Source organism: Polypterus senegalus, chromosome 2 (assembly GCF_016835505.1).
Source record: "Polypterus senegalus isolate Bchr_013 chromosome 2, ASM1683550v1, whole genome shotgun sequence".
NCBI classification, from domain to species: domain Eukaryota; kingdom Metazoa; phylum Chordata; class Cladistia; order Polypteriformes; family Polypteridae; genus Polypterus; species Polypterus senegalus.
In genome coordinates this window covers 209,231,357-209,255,104 of record NC_053155.1, presented here as the reverse complement: position 1 = coordinate 209,255,104, position 23,748 = coordinate 209,231,357, and the positions used below count along the sequence as shown (strand labels likewise).

The following is a 23,748-nucleotide window of genomic DNA, read 5'->3' as shown; positions in this document are numbered from 1 at the left end:
TGACCAGCTACATCTATAAGTACATTGATGACATTACTGTCTCCAAGTACATCACTGCTTGCCCCAACTAGAAACTGTGGATTTCAAAGGAAGACCCAGGACTCTGCCTTCAACTAAGGTGACGAAATCACCCTTAGAACAGCGAGGACCAAACTATCCCGCACCATCAGAGCGGCAAAGCACGTATACGCCCAGAGAATCCAGGGACTTTTTCTAATTGACAAAGACGTAAAAAGCATGTGGAAAGGCATCCAGGCTATCACTAATTACAGGACAACACCACCCACCCTTCCCTTCCAGATGTATGGTTTGAAGCACAGAACAAAATGGTGATGAGGAAGACCACCTCTCCTCCTAGGGACCAAGCATTAAATCTGACTGTGGCCGATGTGAGAAATACTCTACAAAGAGTCAACCCACGGAAGGCTGCAGGACCAGGCAATATTCCTGGCAGAGTACTAAGGGAATGTGCAGACCAGCTGGCAGATGTTTTTACTGACATCTTCAACATATCCCTAAAAACCGCCATTGTTCCAACCTCCTTCAAAACCACCACCATTGTTCCCGTGCCAAAAAAGTCACAAGTGTCCAACCTCAATGACTACTGTCCCGTTGCACTCACTCCCATTATCATGAAGTGCTTCGAGAAGCTTGTCATGAGGCACATCAAAACCCTGCTGCCCCCCTCACTGGGCCCCCTGCAGTTTGCTTATTGCCAGAACCGTTCAACAGATGATGCAATAGCCACCACTCTCCATCTAGCTCTCGCACATCTGGACAATAAGGACACATACATTTGAATGCTGTTTATCAACTTCAGCTGAGCATTCAACATGATTATTCCTCAGCAGCTGACGGAAAAGCTGAGCTTCCTGGGACTGAGCTCCTCATTCTGTAACTGGATTCTGGACTTCCTGACTGAGAGACCTCAGCCAGTCAGGATTGGAAACAACACCTTCAGAACCACCACACTGAGCACTGGAGCCCCTCAAGGCTGTGTGCTCAGTCCATTATTTCTCACACTGCTGACTCATGACTGTGCAGCAACGCACAGCTCTAATCACATTATAAAATTCACAGATGACATGACTGTGGTGGGTCTCATCAGCAACAACAATGAGTCAGCATACAGAGAGGAAGTGCAGTGGTTAGCACACTGGTGTAAAGCCAATGACCTGTCTCTGAATGTAGACAAACCAAAGCAGATGATTGTTGACTTTAGGAAGACTAAGAGTGACCATCTGCCAATGAACATTGATGGCTTAACTGTGGAGGTCATCAATAGCATCAAATTCCTGGGTGTCCACCTGGCAGAGAAACTCACCTGGTCCTACAACACCAGCTCTTTAACCAAGAAAGCCCAGCAGCGGCTCTACTTCCTGTGTAGGCTGAGAAAAGCCCATCTTCCACCAGCTATTCTAACAACATTCTACAGAGGAACCATAGAGAGCATCCTGAGCAGCTGCATCCCTGTCTAGTTTGGAAATTGTATGGTCAGGGATCGTAAAGCCCTAAAGATCATCGGTGAAAACATCATCGGTGTCTCTCTTTCTTCAATCTTGGACATTTACAACATACACTGCATCCACAAAGCCACCAACATTGTGAATGACCCAACACACCCTTCACACTCACTGTTTACACTCTTGCCATTGGGAAAAAGGTACCTAAGCATTCGGGCCCTTACCACCAGAATGTGTAACAGTTTTTTCCTCCAAGCAGTCAGATTCCTGAACACTCATGGACTGATCTGATATATGATATATACCCTGTATGTTCTGCTCTGCAATGCTGCACATGGTTGCACATGTTTGCACATTTGACTCACAGGCACCTTGTTATATATTATGCGTCTTTATGTTATGTGTCGTGGATTCTTTGTTGTCCTGTGTTTTATGTAGTACCATGGTTCTGGAGGAACGTTGTTTCATTTCACTGTATACTGTACTACTGTATATGGATGAAATGACAATAAATACTCTTGAATCTTTCCTGCGTGTCTGTGGGATTCACAATGACATGATATCCAGACATGGGAGGAATGCAGACCGAGAGAATTTAGCCAGTGACTGAGCTATGATGCAAACCCAATCTAATGAAAATGTGAGGCAGTCGCATCAACTTTGTGCTTTAAACTTAGTTTAAAATAGTTCAGGGTCATTATTGCTCATTTCATGAACAGACCATCAGTTTTACGTTATTATTTAATTTGACTATAAATGTTTCTAAAAAAGCCAATGCCAATCTCATTTTGGTTTTAAACCTTAGGCATCCCTGTCTCAATATTTTATTCCTTTATGCTGTGGGTGTTTCTAACGGACTTACTTGGAACCGTTCTACGCGTCTCTACCTCTTTTCCCACACGCACAAACAAGAAACAGGAATAGCATGTTTGTTAAAGAAAGCAGCCTCTCTATTCCTTCCAAGAGTACAAACTGACGATCTTGCCGGCAGGGGGCGTTCTCCGCACGCCACCATCCCATTAGCACTTCCCTTTGGCCGCAGTTCAATGTTGTACAGTAGAAGCGCAGACGCATTGCTTTCTCTGCGAGTCACTTGGAGAGGAAATTCGCTGGCTGGGGTAGTCTCCGTGTCTGCTGCTACTGGATCCAAAAACACAATTGCATTTACAGGCAGCGGGGCAGGAAAATGGCGACGCTGGGATCCGATTCCCAGCCCGCTTCGGGCGGTGGCCAAAGTAACCCCGGCAGTCTTGGTCTGAATAACGCACCTCTAAACAGAGGTCTGGAAAGGGCTCTGGAAGAAGCGGCGAACTCCGGGCTTCTGAACCTTAGTGCGCGGAAACTAAAGGAATTTCCTCGCAGCGCAATGAACCACGACCTGTCGGACACGGTACAGGCAGGTAAGCGTTACTGGGTTGGGCAGCAGGATGGATACCGGGACCGCCGTGCGGGGGTGTGCGTGTGTGGATGTATTTATTCTGTGTCTGTAAGAAGTAAGTGCCTCTGTGTGTGTGTGTGCACGCGCGCGCCCCCGCACACGCTATTCCACCCAGGAGGCACGCGCGCGCACGATCACTTAACTTCCAGTTTAGCCAGGTGTGCCTCCAGCGTCTAGGGTGTCGCCAGATGGACGCTGGACCAAGCAGTTGGCACGAGGGTGAAGAGCTGTCTAGCGAACTCGCATACCGTCTCTGCTCGTCTTTATCATTTTATGGCCATCTCGACGTTGGTGTGCTTGGCCGTCCGTAGTCGCTGGTTTTGTTTGCTTTTAAAAACTGTAACCATGATGTCGGTTTCTGCACGCAAATATTTTAGATGCTGTACTGATTGTAAAGGCACTGATGATGTATTTTGAATAATATATCACCAAGCAACCCATTATTTCCATCACTAAAGAAAGACATCGAAACATTCTTTATACAGGAGATGATCTAAAACTTCAGTGACCGAACTCATAAAGCCAGATAACAATTTGTTTGGAATATGTTGTGTAGTTTTTTTCGAAGGAATTCTTTTACATTTCTTAAAAAAATATAGTGGTGTAAAATTACCCGTTCTTCTGTGACTGGTTAATTTATTAGTCACAATAACAAAAAAATCCAATTTGGAAACTCCCTAGCTTTCTGCAAAGTGCTGGTCATGTCCCCTTTCTCTTCAAGTGTATAAAGCCGTTCCTTTATGGACAGGTAGTCGGCAACTTTATTGGAATAAATTACAATAATTGGTGAAGAATGACTGTCATACCACTTTGTGCCAGGTGCTTCAAGTGGAAAAACCAAAACGAAATCAGTTTTGTCTCTTAGATGGTGTTAGTTTGGATAAGGGTGTCATTCAAATAATAAGTAATAACAGTAATTCCAACCAAGGAGAATAATTTAGGTTATAGGGATTTCCCTGTGGCTGGGAATTTCAGCCTAAATTTCTGGGTTTCCCACTTTGAGAATAAATATCAGAAGAAGCTTGTGTTGTTTCCCCGACTACAAAGGTGCATGTTGAAAAGTTATTGTGTATCCCCTGCAATAAAATAAGAGCAAAGTGTGCACCTGTAATAACACCTCCGTGAAGAGGCATGGTGGGCCAAGTATGTGAGGTTACCATTATAGATGGTTGCAGGACATCATTGTAGACAGCTGTATCTTTTTATGTCTTAAGATGTAGTTTACTCATTCCTTGTGTGGATCCCCAAGGCCTTTGTGTATGTGTCACATTTTTCAGTTTATTGATTACAACCACAATAATAGTCTACTTCCATTTGATAAAGGTAGCATTAGATGGGGCAAGGTTAATGTTCCTTACAGTTTTGTAGTTTATCTTGCATTTGGTTTAGGTCTGTTTACAGTGCTAGAGGTGTGTATGGCTCACCAGTGAAGTGAAGAAGCCTTTTTACTGCAAAGAAGGAATTCAGGTGAAGTTTTTGATGTTTTAATGCGGAGAGGAAAACCATTAGGACAGTTAATGAGAGAGAGAGCAGGCTTCACAGCCCAATATCTGTTCACTTAACGTCTGCAAAATAAGTTGTGTTTTGAGGGCCCTCTAGGAGCTACTGTCTACCACACAACTTGATCATTTGTTCCATGTATCTGTGATTCTAAGTGGAAAAAAGCTTAAGCTTTTTGAGTTTCTATTTCATCCATCCATTATCCAACCTGCTATATCCTAACTACGAGGTCACTGAGGTCTGCTGGAGCCAATCCCAGAGTAAGGAAATCCTTTGACATTGACTTTCCCAATGTGGAGAGGGAAACCAGGTAAAACTTAGTGGTATTACAACTTTGAATGGATTTGTGTGTAATGTTTATGGTGTAGTGATGCTTTGCAAACTTGTGTTTCTACTGGGAAAAAGAGCACTTTCCCAAAATTATATTGCTCCCCACAACATTGATTGACTTAGTTTATAAAGAGGCATCTTTTTTAAAAAAAATATTATTAGTACAAGTTGAAGTGAGAGGTGTGTGTCATTCCCATGTTTGAGAGCAGTAATAAGCAAAGCTTACAGAATCCCCACTGTGGAGATGATTCATTAGTGTGAATGCAGTACAACTACTGTCTTGTGCATGTAATATGATCAAAACTATATTTATTGTCGGCCCACTTGTGTCCCCAGTTTTTGTCATTTTGATACACAGTTAAATCCTTCAGAAAATCTAAGTTTTTGATTCCAGATTTTGGAGAGTAAGTAAAGAACCTTACTTATGAATTTCTAATCATTCATGCTAGGTGTGTAATATTTTTAGATATAATTATCCTACTTTTGTTTTTTCCCCAGTTTTCCCACTAGAATAGTGTAATGACCTTCTGAGTCCATTAATAGACAGTTCAGTTTTAGGAGGATAGAGAATTTGGAGCATGTTAGATTTCTTTAAAGTTTATTTTTTTGTTTATGATTGCTTTTATGGCATTTATAACAGAGCAAACTTCTTCTTTAAAAATTTTCCTTTATAGCAATTTTCCATTCTTGAGCAGTAGAAATGGCCAGTGAAAACTCGTATGATTTTTTCCTTCTTTAAGTTTCCTCTAGTACAGTGTGAACAATGTGTGAATATATTAAAAGAATAGTATGTGGAATCATGTTAACAACAATAATGAAGAGCAGACTAGGTTTTTAAAAATACAATAATAATTTACTTGTATAACCATATAATCACTGAGTCTCCTCTTCATAAATGTTTGGTAAACACAGAGAATTCTGCTTTGTGGTTGATACCATCCATTTCCAAAGCCTGCTTTTTGGATTACAGGGTTTTTAGAAAAATAGAGCCTGTTCTGGCAAAATAATGGTTAAAGAAGAAACCAAAGATCTGACTCCAGTTTGCTACAGATTCATGGACATAACCATACATACTTGAATTAGTGTAATTTTGAGTTACACATCTTTGAATTGAGTAACTAAACAAAAGCTGTAATAACAGTTGGAAACCTCAGATGTTCTTCACTAGTTGATGAATAAACAGCTTTGTTTTCTTCTAAAGTGGCTGTGGGGTGCAAGAGAACTTGCCTATTGGACAAAGTTCAGGATTCTACGGATATATGAGAAGTAATGTTGAGTGTAAGTGAAAGTAAATGTTCACTTGTAAGTTAAAAAAAAATCACAATGGTAAGTTTGCATTTGTTCCTCAAAGTGCCATTATCCTCGCAGCCCCAAATATGCTTAGTGACTTTATGATCAAGATTATGGTGGGTGTGATAGATACATACCCAGAGTTGCAGTACTGCCCCATACAGGGATAGACAATGCCTTTGCACCATGCTGCCAGCATATTCTCTGCCTCCACCATTAATATCTTAAAATGTGTAACCATTTGAATGATTGAATAAATTAATATACAATGAGCACATTAGAGCTTTAAAATGCTCTCCATGTAATAGAGTTAGAAGTCCTATTGGACTTTTTCAGAATTCAGACATTCAGAAATGGTTAAAAAGCTAATCAGATGCTTGACTAAGCTTGGAGTTATATGCCAGTAATACACTGTTACAGATGTTATGCTGAAATTAATATTCCTGTGAGTTCACTTTTTGTTTATACACTGTGCATTTACAGTATAGCCTCCTTATTAAAAGTAAATAATTGTGCTATAGAAAGTTCGGACAAAAGCTATTTGATGAAAAACTGAAGAATCTCTTTTTCATCTATGCAAACAGGTTAAGAGGAGCTTATCACAATTCATATTTATGAAGGAACTCAAATGTTAGTGCTAGTTCTAACTTAAAGTAAGTTCTTCAACAAGCTATTTAAATACACTTGCATAGCATTTCTGCATACAAATTATTGTAGGTACATGTGCCAATTACTAAAGGGGCTGAAGTTACTGCAGCTCTTTAGGTAATTCATATTATTATTATTATTATTGGTAGTAGTGTAACTGATACAATTTTGGGAGCTTTAGTTGATTAGGCCTGTTCTTTTCCAAAACTTAAATTATTGTTAATGTAGATACAATAAGTGGGAAAAACAGTTGCAGAAGCTAACATTTTGGCATCCAACCAGTAATGACACAGTGGCCACCAATGATGCATGATTATAGCTGTCAAAGGATCTGCTTACATCTTCTCCAATTACTTAGTGGAGTCTTTGGATGATGACACTGACTTTTAATTACTGGGGTGTGCTGAATGACACATTTCTGTCATTGTATTCTTCTTCTGATGTTCCTTTGATTGAATTGTTACCTAGGGTGAAGAACTTATATTCCTGAGATGGGTGCTAAAAAGGAAACAGCCATTAATATTACATCTCTGCTGACACTCCTCTACATTTATAACAGTAAAAAAAATTGTATCTGCATCTTTACATTGATCAGGTTTAAAGGTTGCCTTAAAGTAGTTTTCTTTTTTGGAGAATATTGATTTCTATATATTTTCCTCTTTACAAATCCGTAACTGTACAGTTTTGGAATTCATAAACTTCACAACAAACTTTGCATGTCCTTGTTTAGCCTTGAAGTTGCACAATGTCTTTAATGAGATTGCAGCTTATTTTAATAAAATACACATGCAAAAAAGTTTGAATTAGTTTCATATAATTGTTTTTGTATTAAACTTAGTGGTACATTGTTTTTGCTTGCAGAAACAATATTAAATATGCCTTTGTCCTGTAATAATATGCTGTATGGTTGCCATGTTAAGTTATTGTTCTAAAAATTCTGTTAGTGAGATATGTGGAATGATATTATGATTTGTGCTGAAGGCACCTGGCATGTTTGACAACTCCTGTCCCTTACACTAAGAGCTTTTTATTTAACATGAGGCCAAGCTGTAATGGGCTAGAAATTCCCTTTTATAGTACTGTACTGTATATCATACACAAAAACTATTCAACTGTAACCTTTTATTTGATTCCAGATAACACTTGACCGTAGGGCAAAAATGAATATGATACACTTTTGTCATTGGAGCTTTTAGCCTATAGGGCACAAACCAGAACAAATAAATCTATTGTCTAGTTACATTCTAGGTATCTGTTGAAAAATACTGCTATAAAAGATAACTTCCAGTTTTTATGCATAAATCATTCTAAATATTTGTGTGGGATTTTTTTTTTTTGTTTAATTATAGTGATCAAACTGGTGACATGCTGCTTTTTTATTGTTCTTTTGAAACCTAGAGAACGTTGTGTGCTAATTTTAGATGACTTTATTTAGGTGCACATTTACTTTGATATATTCAGACATGTGTATGTGAATCATATACTGTATTTGTGGATAGACAGTACATTTGTTATACCATATTTTGGCATATTTATAATGCAGTAAATTATGTGAATTTTTCCTGTTTGATGTTTTTCTTTTAATACTTAAACTCCATGTTTGTGGTTAAAAAGATTATGTAATTTGTTTTCATTTTAAAAAACACCTTAAAGGTCTTAAGAAATATGGTGTTTTAGTTTTAGAGTTTCTAGACCTCAGTCTCTTTAGTCCTTATACTGAACATCTGTAAGTAGCTCTTCCATGTGGTTGGCAAGTATTTTATTATAATGCTACTGGTGGTGTGTTGCTTGGTGATTGTTAGGGTGTCAGATGACTGCTGAGAAGGCTGGTGCAGTAGTGATAAGCTTGAACAACAGGCGCTGTGCCAGTTGATTTGCTGGGTGGTCCCAAACAGTCTAACTGTAAGCAACTGAAGTGGAGGGAATCACATTTGAAAGAAAATAAACAGTCAAAATAAAATTAGAAATATGTCAGTTTTTGAGACATTCTAGGTGCAGGGGTGTGGGCACAGGCAGTGAAGTGAGTATGTTTAGAGTTGAATTTGTATGGTGCTACATTTAGGTAATCTTGTAAATGATAGTTTTGACCCAGAAACCACAAAGAACCTTGTTCACTTTTGAACCTGTTTAACTGTGTGCTTTTGAGATGTTTACTTACCCTCCTTATGCACCCAGTTTTATACATACATATACATCTTAAAAGAATAATGAGCCATATAACAATTAAGGTGAAACATACTGTAGCATAAAAGGAGCTATTTAACATATTTTAGTTCTTGTTGTAGTACAGTATTCTGCAGAAACATCCTAAAGGCATCATACCTGAAAATAAGAAAAATAGTTTATGTACTTTAAACCTATTTCTATACTTGCTTTAGTAACCAGATTATTACTCAGATGTATTAATTAAAGGGAGAAAACATTAAAAGTTGACTTGGACTTTTAGATCCATATTCTAAGTGTTTCACTTTTAACAGTCCATGGTATGTACCATCTAAAGCAGTAAGACATTTATATACTTGCAGTTTGAAATGCAAACAGTGTCAAAGCAGAAAGAGAGAATAGCAACAATGACATCACTATGTATACTAATATTTAACACACAGTCCTGTAGGTTATAATAACAAAGCATTATACCTTTAATTTTATTCTACATTGCAGTAAATATAATGACTACTTGGAGTGTTTACTGACTCTGAAGAATTCAGTATTTGATTAGTATGTTGAATTTGCTCAAGTATTTGCATCATTTAATAATATTAAAATTGTTGTTCTTGGCTTCTAGTTTTCTGGTTAAGTACAAAAATGTGGTCATATTGTGCATCTTCTTGTTATTTTAGCTAGGGTTTTTTCTCTGACTGGGGTTCGTATTCATGTTTAATGTCTTGTTTGTTCATTTTTGAGTCATTTGTTTATATTAATGTTGCTGACTATTTAGTTTCTATGTGTTTATCTACCTTGTGTTATATACAGTAGCAAGTGTTTTATAGGTGGTTCCCCAAGAAGTGAGGCCACCTACCTATCACTGCAGCTCTCAGCCCAATAAAGGCCGCGGCAATGACCTACATTCCCTTGTGGTTCTTTTTGATTTGTGTGGGAGATGATGAGTATTGTGATTACTGCATTTCTTTGCTTTGTGCTACTGTGATTTATTGAATTTCTGACCTTTTTGAATTGAGACTTTGTTCGCCTTGGATTGAATTTGATGGCAACTCCTTTTTGTGCTCTGCAGAGCATCCTGTTATTATATAGCATTTTTGTACAGAATCTTTTATTTTGGTGGCAGGATTGGCACTCCGGTCACCGTAAAAAAAAAATCCTCCCACTGTACCAGTGTGGTGCTGAGGTGTCATCTGCCGAAATTGTGCCCCAATCAGGTGGTTCCTCATATGGTGGGTTGTGGCAATGTGCTATCAGCACATGCGCCCAACCAACCTGTGTTTGCCCTTATTACTAGCTGGGGTTGTTGGGTAATATTCAACTCTGTTACTTGAGTTTTATAACATGTGTTGTTGTTATGGACTACTTTTAAAACAAATTGTTATTAATTATTCAAGTAAAAGGTTGTTCCTTATATTTGAGAAAAAAACCTTATGTAACTAACTATATTCTGCAATACATGATCAACTTGAACTGTATTAGAGATTTTAAAAACTGTGCCGAAAATATACGCACAAGTAATGATTTGTTTTGTTTTAGACACAAGTACAATAATCAGAAAGAAAATTAAAATACCTAGCTGTTTAAGACAACTAGGCTTGGTAAATTACTTCCATTGGAGCGCTTCAGTACTTTTGTTTATGACAAATTATGTGCTGTTCATCTGGCATCACAGTTAGTTTTAGATATCTTTTTAACTCACCTTTTGTTTATCATTACATACCTCAAAAAGTACAGGGTGCCATTTTCAGTATTATAATGAAATTAATTGTCAGTTTGTCTCTTAAACGATTTTACTTAAATTTTTTTATTCTTTTTAAATCTAGTGCAGAATTGCTGATAGTAAGTTGATTATTTCATGGATTTATGTAGGTGCTTTTTATCAGAAGCAGTTTTTAATTATCAGGGTCATAGCACAATTATTTACGTATTTTCGTACAATTTTTAAGATCTGGTAGATTACGTAAGTTGATTCATGGTCTCAAAGTCAGTCAGTAGTAGTCATTTAAAGTATTTTTTATCTGTGGCTCACCCTTCTTGGTAGTATAGTCATATTATCTTTTGTCCTGATGGCTGTTTTAATTAAAAGCCAGTTCTTACGGTTAATGAGCATGTAATTTAATTAGGTGTCCTCTTTTGCTGCCTTCTTTCTGTGTTACAAATTTGACCTACTGACTATTTCTCTTTTCTGGAAAAAAAAACCTACATTTTTTACCATGTTAATGAATACCCCTCAGTACTTTTTTGTCCCCTTATTTAGCTTAAAATATGTTATTCAAGTCATTATTTTATAATAAAGATGTTAATGTGCAAATGTGTATCAAATGAGCTGCTGAACTGTTGGTTGCCTTGCAGTTTTAATTTTAATAACTGTCCCACACATTGCATGCCAGCATGGATTTTTTTAGAAATACGTGTACGATAAATCTTAAAGTGGATTTGTTGTAACCCAAATGTCTAATTTGTCTTGTTGTAAGTTGAACTGCTGACATCTGGCCTTCAATCCATCAGTGCAGAGATTGCATGGTGCCTTGATCAGGTGGTGGTGGCGCAAATCGCCATCACAGAAAAAGAACAGCAGAGAAAGTAGGGATTAGTACGGATTGTGGAGCCATGAATAAAATGATAATTTAGTGCATATGCAGTATATCAGGGTTACAATAAAATGTAGCTATGAGAAAGGCATGTTAAAATAATGGGTTTTTAGCATTTTTTCAAAGTGCTCCACTGTATTAGCCTGTCAAATTTATATCGGTAAGCTATTACAGATTTTAGGTGCATAGTAGGAGAAGGTTGCCTCACCACTTCTTTTAAGTTTAGTTCTTGGAATTAAAAGCAGACACTCATTTGAAGGTCTAAGGTTACGATTTGGAGTGTAAGGTGACAGGTATTCCGAAATATAGGATGGAGCGAAATTATTTAAGGCTTTGTAAACCATAAGCAGTATTTTAAAGTTGATTCTAAATGGCACGGGTAACCAGTGTATTGACATCAAAACTGGAGTGGTGTTCTGATTTTCTTTTACTAGTTAAGATTCTGGCAGCTACATTCAACACTAGATGCAATCGATTGATGTCTTTTTGGGTATTCCTGAAAGGAGTGTGTTACAGTAATCTAGTCGACTAAAAACAAAAACATGAACTAATTTTTCAGCATCTTGTAAAGTTATAAGGGATCTAACTTTTGCTGTATTTCTTAAAAGGAAAACTGCTGTCCTGGTAATCTGATTAATATGGGATTTTAAGTTTAGGTCAGAGTCAATAATTACCCCAATTACCCCTATTTTCAGAATCTGTGCCTTGTTTGTTTTGTCTCTCTGCTTCAGTGAAACATTTTCAAACATAAATTTAAGTAATTATTGCTAGGTTATCGTTACCCTAATCTTGTCCATTATTTTATATACTATGATATATATTTTAACTCAAAACATTTTTAGTGGAATTAATGAATCAAAAAATGTGCACTTTTTAAGGAAATTAGTAGTTAAATTGAGATGTGGTGATCAGGACTAAGCAGAAGTAATTTAAATATTCCTTTATTTTTAACCTTCTTTATAACTATTTTTTGCTTAGTGATATATTTTATTACAATAGCAGGCAATCATGACGTTTTGTGTTATTCCATATTCATGCTACATCATTTTCTCTTTTTGGCTATTTTTATTCAGTTCTCTCCATATGTTTGCTGTAGCAGATTACAACAATTCACAGTATATATATATCCTGTAACTTGTACAGTTTGTTCTTTTTAGGGATAGGGATATGCATGATTGTCAGAAATAACAAATTAAACACTGAATTATCCAGTATTCTAATGACATAGCATACTCTATAAACTATTCAGATTATCTTAATTTGCATAAGGATTTTACTGTTGCTTCTGAGCAGAGGATGAAGAATCCATTACTGTGATATTCAACCCACAAATCCTATTGTGATACTAGGAATGAAACACCATAATAATATATGTCATGTGATAATTGAAATGTCAGAAGTCTATAACATTTACCTGAAAAAAGTTGATATGTTTTGAAGTTGATAAATTAGAGAAGAAACATGTTTATCTTGTGTATGTATAGCTGTAATTAACAAATAAATAGTACAAAGACATTACTCACATATTGGAGAAAATCATGGTTCCTGTGAATGACTCTGGTAAGAAGGAGCTGCAGAAATAACAATATAAAATTTATTAGCAACTAAATAAAATTAAGCTAAAGTTTATCAGGTGCTGTAAGCCAAGGTGCTCTGAGTAATTCAAGAGGATGCACCAACAGCCAAGAAGGGAATACAAGATTTGTAAGAATTACATATGTGTTAATTGACTAGTAATACTTTTGTTCCAGTCAGTGAAAGACAAGAGGAGACTCACTTATATAGTTTTTAGTAATATATAAGCAGAGATATATCCTTTCAGTCTCAAGACTGAATTAAAATTAGATAAGATATTTTTAACGTCTCTTAAATAAAACTGCTTCTTTAGACTGAAAGATGAGAGACTGTAGCAACAAAGCAGGCAAAAGAACCTGCTGATTACTTAACAGAGCTGTTTATTTCTTCAGAATACGAGTGGAACATAATTAGCACTACTTCTGTTTCTTTGTTAGTAAATGCATAGTCCAGGTATTTTAGAGGTCCTTTGGATGTATCACTATAACAAATGACTGCTTTTGCTAGAAAGCCTTATTAGTCCTGTTAACAGGAAGTTCACACTTTTTTAGCAATACACATATCTGTTTGCTTCTTAATAAAGGGGAATTTAGTGGGTAATTGGAAATGTAAAATCAGACTTGCTTCTTTTTTTGTACCGATGATCTTTTCTCTCATCTACTGGAAATGGCAAGAATATCTGTAATTAAACATAGCTTAAAATTCCAAATGTGAGTCATAATCTGAGGTAATTTATTAGAATAAAATGTTCAAATAATACATGTTTTGAAATGCTGATCCATAACTTTTACTTTGCTTAATTACAATAAAGATTTGCACACAGGAAAATCTAGATATGATTAACCTAGTTCCAGTCAAAATTCGCGCTTACTGTAAACAAGCCATATCTCAAAATACTCTCAAATATTGCATAATCAGGTATAAACAGCAGTTTGTTTCCACCCAATAAACCATTTTATACAATTCATGCTATTTGTGGTGTATTTTTAGATGTGGTGTGGTATGAGTTCATTGCTTTTTAAAACATCTGTTTTTTTTCATTTATTTGTTTTCTGATTCCCCTTAGAGTCCTCAGATCAAATCCTGGCCTTAACACTGCATGTGTGAGTTTTGTTTTTCTGGGTACAGTACTCCACTTTCCAAGCCTGGCTATGCCCTATAGTGGACTAGTGGCCTTTCCAGGGTTGATTTTTGTCCTGTGTCCAATATTAAATTGATATTTATAGAGCTTTAGTTTTTAGCTCCCATCTGTATGCAGAAGCCGTCTTCTTTTTAATCTTTTCCATAGTAAAGATACATTTGAATTTGAAACATTCTAAACCTTAGTCTATATCTAACCCCCATTTTTCTAATCATAGCTTTTCTTATTGCATGGTTGAGGAGAGCCAGAACCTATCCCATTAAAACTGGGATCAAAGAGGGAAGCACCTACAGTACACAAGTCATAATGTGCCAATTTAGTAAAGACTAATAAATGTGACATTCACACACACACATATATATACACACACACACAATGTTTGATGCAGCAGTGTCTAAACAGACAAAGGGAGAATTTGTACACTTCAGATAGACAAATGACCAGGCTGACATAAGAACCATGCATTTTTCCAGCATTTTTGAATAGTGAAATAAGTGGTTTAAGCTGTAAATCTAACATTTATTAATTTAAAGATGCAGCGATAATTCTTTTTTTTTTTCTCAAACCTTCTTAATCCGGTTTAGGGTTAGGTGGTTGGAGCCTGTTCTGGCTTCAGTGGTGCAAGACAAGTGCCAGCTTGGTTTGGGGCAATGAGCAGGACTCTCTTGCACTTTCACAATCACTTATACTCACAGAGTGGAAGGAAAAAAGAAACACAAGGAGAAAAATCCACACAGAAACAGTGAGAATGTCCACACTCCATTTAGAGAGCAGTTAGCTGCTCAGTTCCAGCTGTAGCTGCTGAATTTTTAAGTTAGCAGTGCTAATATGTTGGCCACTCTGCTGAATATTTATATTATAAATGTGTTCAGTATATTAATAAACATATTTTAATTTGTTTATGTTTTCATAATTGTAACATTTCTCACCTTCATGTCAGCCATTACTTGAACTTTTACATTTTTAGTTGTGTATATTTTGAAATAACACTGACATGCTAGTCCTCCACACCCTGTCAAATAGCAAAATTAATACAAATTTAAATGTAACAAATTAAATATACCTTAATTAACAAGAATAAACATATAGGGAAAGTGAACACGGAGAACAAAAAACAGCACATAACAGGAGGACAAAGGTAACCCTTCAGTCTCTTTCGGTTTGCCTAAATGCGCCAGGTACCATTGGTTATCTGGTGCAGTGTCTCTCCCCCCGGAAAGTATAAAGCAAATCTCTCTCTCTCTCTCTCTCTCTCTCTCTCTCTTCTCTCTCTCTCTCTCTCTCTCTCTCTCTCCGTTTCTCTGCCTCTGAACTTTAGATTGTCTTCCCTGGGCTTATTGAATTTTGTTGCCACAAACAAATCTCCCAACCCAAGGAATATTGTGGTTTTCAAAACCCTTGGAGAGGTCACTTCTAGACAAGATACAGAATCACTTTCTGGGTTAGGGGACACCAGGCTATTACACCCTCTATTGAATGTTCACTTGCATCTAAAAACTGAATCTCCAAGGCAGTGAGTTCTTAAACACCACTCTGGTGAGGCAGTCAGCAGAAATACAGTGCATCTGGAAAGTATTCGCAGCGCATCACTTTTTCCACATTTTGTTATGTTACAGCCTTATTCCAAAATGGATTAAATTCATTTTTTTCCTCAGAATTTTACACACAACACCCCATAATGACAATGTGAAAAAAGTTTACTTGAGGTTTTGCAAATTTATTAAAAATAAAAAACTGAGAAATCACATGTACATAAGTATTCACAGCCTTTGCCATGAAGCTCAAAATTGAGCTCAGGTGCATCCTGTTCCTCTGATCATCCTTGAGATGTTTCTGCAGCTTAATTGGAGTCCACCTGTGGTAAATTCAGTTGATTGGACATGATTTGGAAAGGCACACGCCTGTCTATATAAGGTCCCACAGTTGACAGTTCATGTCAGAGCACAAACCAAGCATGAAGTCAAAGGAATTGTCTGTAGACCTCCGAGACAGGATTGTCTCGAGGCACAAGTCTGGGGAAGGTTATAGAAAAATTTCTGCTGCTTTGAAGGTCCCAATGAGCACAGTGGCCTCCATCATCTGTAAGTGGAAGAAGTTTGAAACCACCAGGACTCTTCCTAGAGCTGGCCGGCCATCTAAACTGAGCGATCAGGGAAGAAGGGCCTTAGTCAGGGAGGTGACCAAGAACCCGATGGTCACTCTGTCAGAGCTCCAGAGGTCCTCTGTGGAGAGAGGAGAACCTTCCAGAAGGACAACCATCTCTGCAGCAATCCACCAATCAGGCCTGTATGGTAGAGTGGCCAGACAGAAGCCAATCTTAGTAAAAGGCACATGGCAGCCCACCTGGAGTTTGGCGCATGAAGGACTCTCAGACCATGAGAAACAAAATTTTCTGGTCTGATGAGACAAAGATTGAACTCTTTGGTGTGAATGCTAGGCGTCACGTTTGGAGGAAACCAGGCACCGCTCATCACCAGGCCAATACCATCCCTACAGTGAAGCATGGTGGTGGCAGCATCATGCTGTGGGGATGTTTTTCAGCGGCAGGAACTGGGAGACTAGTCAGGATAAAGGGAAAGATGACTGCAGCAATGAACAGAGACATCCTGGATGAAACCTGCTCCAGAGCGCTCTTGACCTCAGACTGGGGCGACGGTTCATCTTTCAGAAGAAGGAGTGGCTTCAGGACAACTCTGTGAATGTCCTTGAGTGGCCCAGCCAGAGCCCAGACTTGAATCCGACTGAACATTTCTGGAGAAATCTTAAAGTGGCTGTACACCGACACTTCCCATCCAACCTGATGGAGCCTGAGAGGTGCTGCAAAGAGGAATGGGCGAAACTGGCCAAGGATAGGAATGCCAAGCTTATGGCATCATATTCAAAAAGACTTGAGGCTGTAATTGCTGCCAAAGGTGCATCGACAAAGTATTGAGCAAAGGCTGTGAATACTTATGTACATGTGATTTCTTAGTTTTTTTTATTTTTAATAAATTTACAAAAACCTCAAGTAAACTTTTTTCATGTTGTCATTATGTGTAGAATTCTGAGGAAAACAATTAATTTAATCCATTTTGGAATAAGGCTGTAACATAACAAAATGTGGAAAAAGTGATGCGCTGTGAATACTTTCCGGATGCACTGTATGTAATATTTTCCAATTAACACCTAAACCTCTAGTAGAAAGAAACGGGACAAGGGCAAAAACAAGGCCCAGAATAACTTTCTGGGTTAGTGGACACCAGGCTATTACACCCTCTTTTGAAAGTTCACTTGCATCTAAAAGCTGAATCTCCAAGGCAATGAATTCTTAAACACCACTTTGGTGAGGCAGTCAGCAGAAATATGTAAGGTTTTCCAAGTAACACCTAAACCTCTAGTAGAAAGAAACGGGGCAAGGGCAAAATTACAAACAAAATGTTAAATTTAAGCAGGGGACAAATAAAGGAATGGTGAAAATTACAGAATGTACAAATTAATTAAACAATACAAACCAAAGACAAATTCCTAACTGTCCTTATATTTCAAAATTCTGCGTTAAAAAGTCTGAGCCTGTTTTTGCTATATTCAAAGACAAGTCATTATTAGTTATTAGACTTATGGGTCTTCTCTGATTATAATTGTAGCTCAAGTTAAGGTAGTTATTTCCATTAGGAAGAGAGAAGTTTTGAGGCAGTGTAGCAATATTCACTGTCTGGTGTCATGCTGCATATGGATTAGCACAGGCAAGTAAGATTTTCACCATAATCTCTACATGCAATAATGACCATATGAACATATAATACTAGCGCTACTAGTGTTAGTGTTCCTGCTTAATGTCCTTCCAGCATACAAACAAGTTATTCTTGTCCTTAGTGGCTGCCTGTGGTCCTACACCTGTATCTTTAGGACCCCTTCTTCCGCTAGTGTGGCTTTGTCTCATGCCTGGGTGTCATTGTAGGTAACTTGTTCTGTGTAGTTCTATCTTGGCAGTTTTCTCACCATAGTAACAACCTATAAGCCTAAAAACTTCTCCTCATATTAAATCAGTTTTTCTTGAATCCCTCTTAACTGATTTCACAGTAATTACAAAGCTCCAACTATCTCAAAAAGCACCTTTGAAATTAGCATTTTGTGCTTTGATGTAGTTTCTTGTATCTTAATGCAGATACACAGTGCTTCCGTTAAATTAAATCAGTGATAATGGGTGCCAAAGAAAGTTGGCTAAGCTGTTGCTGCTATATTATGACAGCATGCTGTCCTCAGTGAATAAGTGTGTGTGTTTTTTTTAATGTATTAGCTTCCTAATACTAATTAACCATTTTATATGCGGTATGCCGATATCACATAAGCAATGTCTGCAATGTAGAAGCAGCTAAACACTTTGTACTTCAAAACTGAACTTCATTATACAAAATAATCATATTTTTGATACTGGTATTGTTCAATAAAAGGACTAAGAAACAATTGAACTTCACAATTGTTAAATACTAGCTTTGATGTTTCTGTCTCCTAAATTTGTTCTTGGGTTAAAAAGGAAAAGTAATAAGGCATACTTAAATTTAATTAATGTTTTTTCTTTTTATATTTAATCAATAAAGTGAAAAACATGCAACCGCTGGGGAAGGGTCTGGTTTGAATTAACAAAAAATATTGTGACTGCTATGATGTTTTCTGTCAGTGTACAGTACAGTTAGAGGCAAAAGATTTCTAGACCGTGTTTTGACAATAGAAGATCTGGTATTGAAATCTAATGTATGTGTAAAAACTGAGTGCCAGACAGAAAAGGAAACTAAGGCTAGAAAAAATATCCACCATGTTTTTATAATTTGCAAATCATGTCTGCATAAGTAACATATCACAAATGGCTAATGTTAAATCTACCTTTAATTAGTTCAGGTTCAGATTTATTATTATGCACAAAGAGCTGTGAGGTTCTTAGCCCAACAGAAAAGAACATATCGTTTAATACAACATCAAACCATGGATACCATATAAGAAACACAAACTAGATATGCTCATGCATTGATAGTGCAAGTAACTGTTATGTAACCTTAGGGAAAAAAGGTTAAAAACTGTTCCTGGATGTAGTGGTGCAAGTGCTAATGGTCCTATAGTTTCTGCTAGAACAGATGAGGGTGAAAACAGCCTGTGTAGTGTGATTGAGGCTTTTAATAATACTGTTTCCCTTTCTTAAGGCAGTGGGTGTTACATACTGTATGTTCTGATCAGAAGGAAGTGTGCCTTTAATAATCTGAGACAGCTTTACTCTTCAGTGATTTTCAGTCCTGAGATGAGCATTTGCTATACCAACATGTAGTGAGGATGGATTCTGCTGTGTACATACAGAAACTGTTGAGCACAAATCAAGACATGAGATTTATACTCTGAGTCAAGGAATTAAGTAAATTGGTGAGCCTGTGTGGTAACATCCAAGACATTATGGTCATCAGTGATGGGAATTCTCAAAGTATTTGTTAATCTTTCCATGACATCCTCCTTGATGTACAAAATAGGCATGAGTAAGGTTACCCTCGTGTTTCCTATATTCAATAACTAGCTCCTCAGTTTTGATGTCATTATGGGAAAGATTATTGTACTGATGTTGGCTTGTAAAAGGGCAAATATCTTCTCTGTAATTTGTGTCATCAATGTTAGTGATGAGGGCTGCAGTGGTGACACCACCAACATATTTGATGGTGGAGTTTCAGTCATTTCTGGCTTTTAGTCATAGGTGAAAAAGGAATTTCCCTAGGGCTCAGCACACTACTTTCTTTCTTTTGTGCCCTTTTGATTGATAGATAGATAGATAGAACTTTATTAAGGCCTTTGAAAATTTTGAAGATGTGCATTAGGTCCCAACATTTACATTTTTGTTTAAGATTAATATGATTTGATTCCCTTAGCTTTTCAGAATAAGATGTGCCCATTAGTCCTGGAATGTTATTGGTTTTTCTCATCTTGATGTCTCCTAGAGCTAAAATACAGGGGTGAGTTACACAGAATGTATACAGTATACCAGATTTAGTCTAACTAGTGCTTTATAAATCTTATTGTTTTGCAGTATACCAGTACTAAAAAAGTACCATCTATCAAATTTCTAAAATAGTACTTATTTGCATTATACAAAATTCATTAATCTTGCTACATTAAAATTAGATTAGATTATATAAACTTGACTAATCACATGGGAAAAATGTACTTTATTCTGCCTTTATTGAAAACTAAGCTCTGTCTTTAAAAAAAGTCAAAGAGACCATAAATAGGGCAGTCAAAGTAAGATATGGCAGTATTTCACTTATACAGCAAATGAAAAAATTTAACCTGAAGTTGTTATACCGCCTGTTTGCAAACAGTCTTATAAGGCTTGTCTTACTAAGACTGATTTATCCCTTGTTGATGCCAATGTTGAGTTCTGAACTCCTCCTGTAAGACAGGTATGAAATGGTATTTACAATAAAAACAAGAAAAGTTCAGAATAAGATATTTCTATGAATTAGCAAGTGCAGCATTTTCACACAATGGGAGTTCACAAAGAAGGCTTTTACCAGCCTGCTTGCTTGTTTAATGACACAGACACAAATTAGTTCAAGCCTAATTGTTGTCATTCTGTAAAGTGTGATGTAAAACATTATAATAAATAGTGTTAATCCGCATTGTAGTCTGTGCTTTCACACAGTGTTTTAAATAATGCACATTTTACTAATTGTCTTGTAGCGACCCTGGATTTGGACCTGAGAGGGACATATTCTCCAAGAAGCCAAAGACTGCAGAGGGGAATGTAGATCAAACACTGTGAGAAGCACTTTATTACATATCTTTCTGCTGTTGAGGCCTATTGGCCATTTGTGGGCCTTGGACGAACACTGGGAGAGGAGAGTGAGACGTAGCCAGGTGGTGCACATGTGTGCTGGCTATGGGGACACAGCAGCTGGGAGTGCATGGCACTCCAAAATACCTGGCTGTGCAGTGGAGGCATCACTTAAGAAACCACTGTTCTTTTGTTGTTTATTTAAGCATTCTATCTATGGCTATGTCCAAAATACTACAGTTTTATTTGAAAGCACATATATTAGTCTCAGTTTTTTGCCTTTCACACTACCCCATCATTTTTAGCCCCTGAAAACAGAAACTTTTGAAAATGTTATATTCCTGAACACTCCAGGTCAGAGTTGAATTGTGGATGGGTGAAAACATAAAGTTTTTTAAATGCAGACTCAAACTGTACTCTGATTGGTTTATGCTTATTACGTGGCCCTTCCCTGGTTGGATCCTGGCCATTACAAAATGCCATTCACTGATTGGTCACCCTTCATGGAAGTAGTAGTAGTTTATTTATATAGCGCCCTTCACAGACAAAAGGTCACAGACCGCTGAACAGCAAATACAGTACAAATACAACAGTCAAAACAAAACATAAACAAAACTAATAAAAACAATAAATAAACAAACCATAACTATTCAGCACTGGTTAAAAGCTTGTTTAAAAAGAAATGTTTTAAGTTGCTTTTTAAAAGAATCAACAGACCACGCAGACCACAAAGCAGGCTATTCCATAGTCTTGGTGCCACAGACTGAAAGGCATGATCCCCACAGGTTTTTAGCCGAGTGCATGGGACAACTAGAAGGCCCTGTTGCCCAGATGTGAGAGTGCGACTAGCTGTATGTAAGTATGTATGTAAGTTTGTCCATGCAAAGCTCTGAAAGTAAGTACCAAAACTTTAAAATGAATTCTATAAAACACTGGGAGCCAGTGCAATGTGTGCAAAATGGGGGTGATCAGCATTACAGTAATCAAGCCGTGAGGAAATAACAGAATGAACAAGCATCTCCAATTCTGATTTTGAAACAGTATTTCTTAGTTTTGAGAGATTTCTTAAATGAAAGAAACATGAGCGGCTGACTGACCTTACATATTCATCATGTGTGAGGGAGTGGTCAAAAATAACCCCAAGGTTACGTAGACTCGACTTAATACCAGGAGAGACAGAAGATAATTTTAAACTGATCTCAGAATGAAGAACAGGAGGAACAACAATTAGTACCTCAGTTTTTCCTGAATTCAACTGTAGGTAATTACTGCTGAGCCAGTCGTTAACCTGAGACAGACAATCAACCAATGTGACCAAAGTATTAATTTGGATAGGCTTAAATGAAAAATAAAGCTGTATATTATCTGCATATAGATGATACGAGATGTCTTTAAAAGAGTTAAGAATCTGTGATAGGGGAAGAGTATATAAAGAGAAAAGCCAATTTCCAGCATAGTTGACATAGAGGATCTGTTTTCCATGGCACCTGTTGTGTTGCTTATCTTTTTGCATCTAAGTTGTGTTTTTAATAGTTTGAGTGCTGCACTTACTCTGTGTGTGAAAAGGCAAATTTTTACTGATCACTACAGTTTTGTGATTAATCCCATTGCAAACATCTCTACAAGATTGTATTTCCGCCAATGTGTACAAGCCTGATGTAGGTAAACAACTACATCATAGGCATTTTTGGTCGTTTTAGTGTGACTGGATACTTTTAAAAATGAAGTGAAATTGTAGTAGTGTGGATGTAGCCAATATTTGTGTGGATGTTCCTCTGTTTATTCTGATTTTCCCACTTCATGTTGAAAAAAGTGATCATTAGATTAAATGATACCTGTAAATTGTCCAAGTATCAGTATGGCTGTGTGCTTATACAGGCATTGTGTCTGGTGTTGGTACATACCTTGCACCTGAAGCTACCAGGCCAGACACTGGCCACCCACAACTGTGAATCGGATTATATAAATTTAAGAATGTATTCTTCTACTCATTAAAGTAGTTGATTAATGTCAGATACGGTGTATCAAGTTTTGTTTTATTGTAACTTTGGTGAACTGTGTGCCATCAGTATTCAACTGAAAATGAATATCAATTTCCTAATTTGAATATATAGACAAAAATACCATTGGTACCTCCAGTAAATTCTGACATCAAACTTCAGCCCTGAAAACAATTTAATGAATCACTTAAGAACAGGGCCTGACAGCTAACAAAATTTTTAAGTTCACATAGCGCAACTGAGCACTTGCACTCTATGGACAAAAGTATCTGGGCACCTTTCCAATTGACTGACTTCAGGGATTTCAGCTGTGTCATTTGTTAATGGGTACACATGTTCAAGAACATATCTATGCAGTCTCCATTGACAAACCTCGGTAGTAGAATGGGTCATCCTGAAGAGCTCAGTGACTTTAAACATGGGACTGTCATAAATGCTACCTTTGCCACAAGTCAGTGTGTGAAATTTCTGCTTATCTAGATCTGCCACAGTCAGTTGTAAGTTCTATTTTTGTGAAGTGGGAGCTTTTAGGAGCAATAGCAGGTTAACCATGAAGTGTTAGATTACACAAACTCACAGAGTGGGACCATTGTACTGATTCACTTTGTGCATAAAAATCACTTTTTATAAGTTGCATCACACACAAGAATTCCAAACTGCCCCTGGAAACAACAGCAGCATAAGACCTATGTGTTGGGGGCTTCATGAAATGTGTTTCCATGACCTAGCAGCTGCATACAAGGCTAAGATCACTATGGGCAGTGCCAGCCATTGGTACAAATGGTCACATCACCATTGGACTGCGGAGCAGTAAAAGCATGT

General features: G+C 37.2%; 1 protein-coding gene across 7 annotated transcripts in view; it reads left to right on the top strand.

The window, feature by feature from the left end:
• Positions 1-2,325: 2,325 nt before the first annotated feature.
• The window catches only part of lrch1 (leucine-rich repeats and calponin homology (CH) domain containing 1), a 254,974-nt gene continuing 233,551 nt past the window's right edge, over positions 2,326-23,748 (top strand). Inside the window, exon 1 of one of the 7 annotated variants that reach the window (XM_039745249.1) lies at positions 2,326-2,863. In XM_039745249.1, the coding sequence (XP_039601183.1) occupies positions 2,650-2,863 (214 nt within the window). In that variant the 5' untranslated portion in view covers positions 2,326-2,649. Of the gene's footprint in view, positions 2,864-20,847; positions 20,911-23,748 lie in introns of those variants that run through there. The other 6 variants (XM_039745246.1, XM_039745247.1, XM_039745250.1 and 3 more) reach the window with 6 other exon arrangements.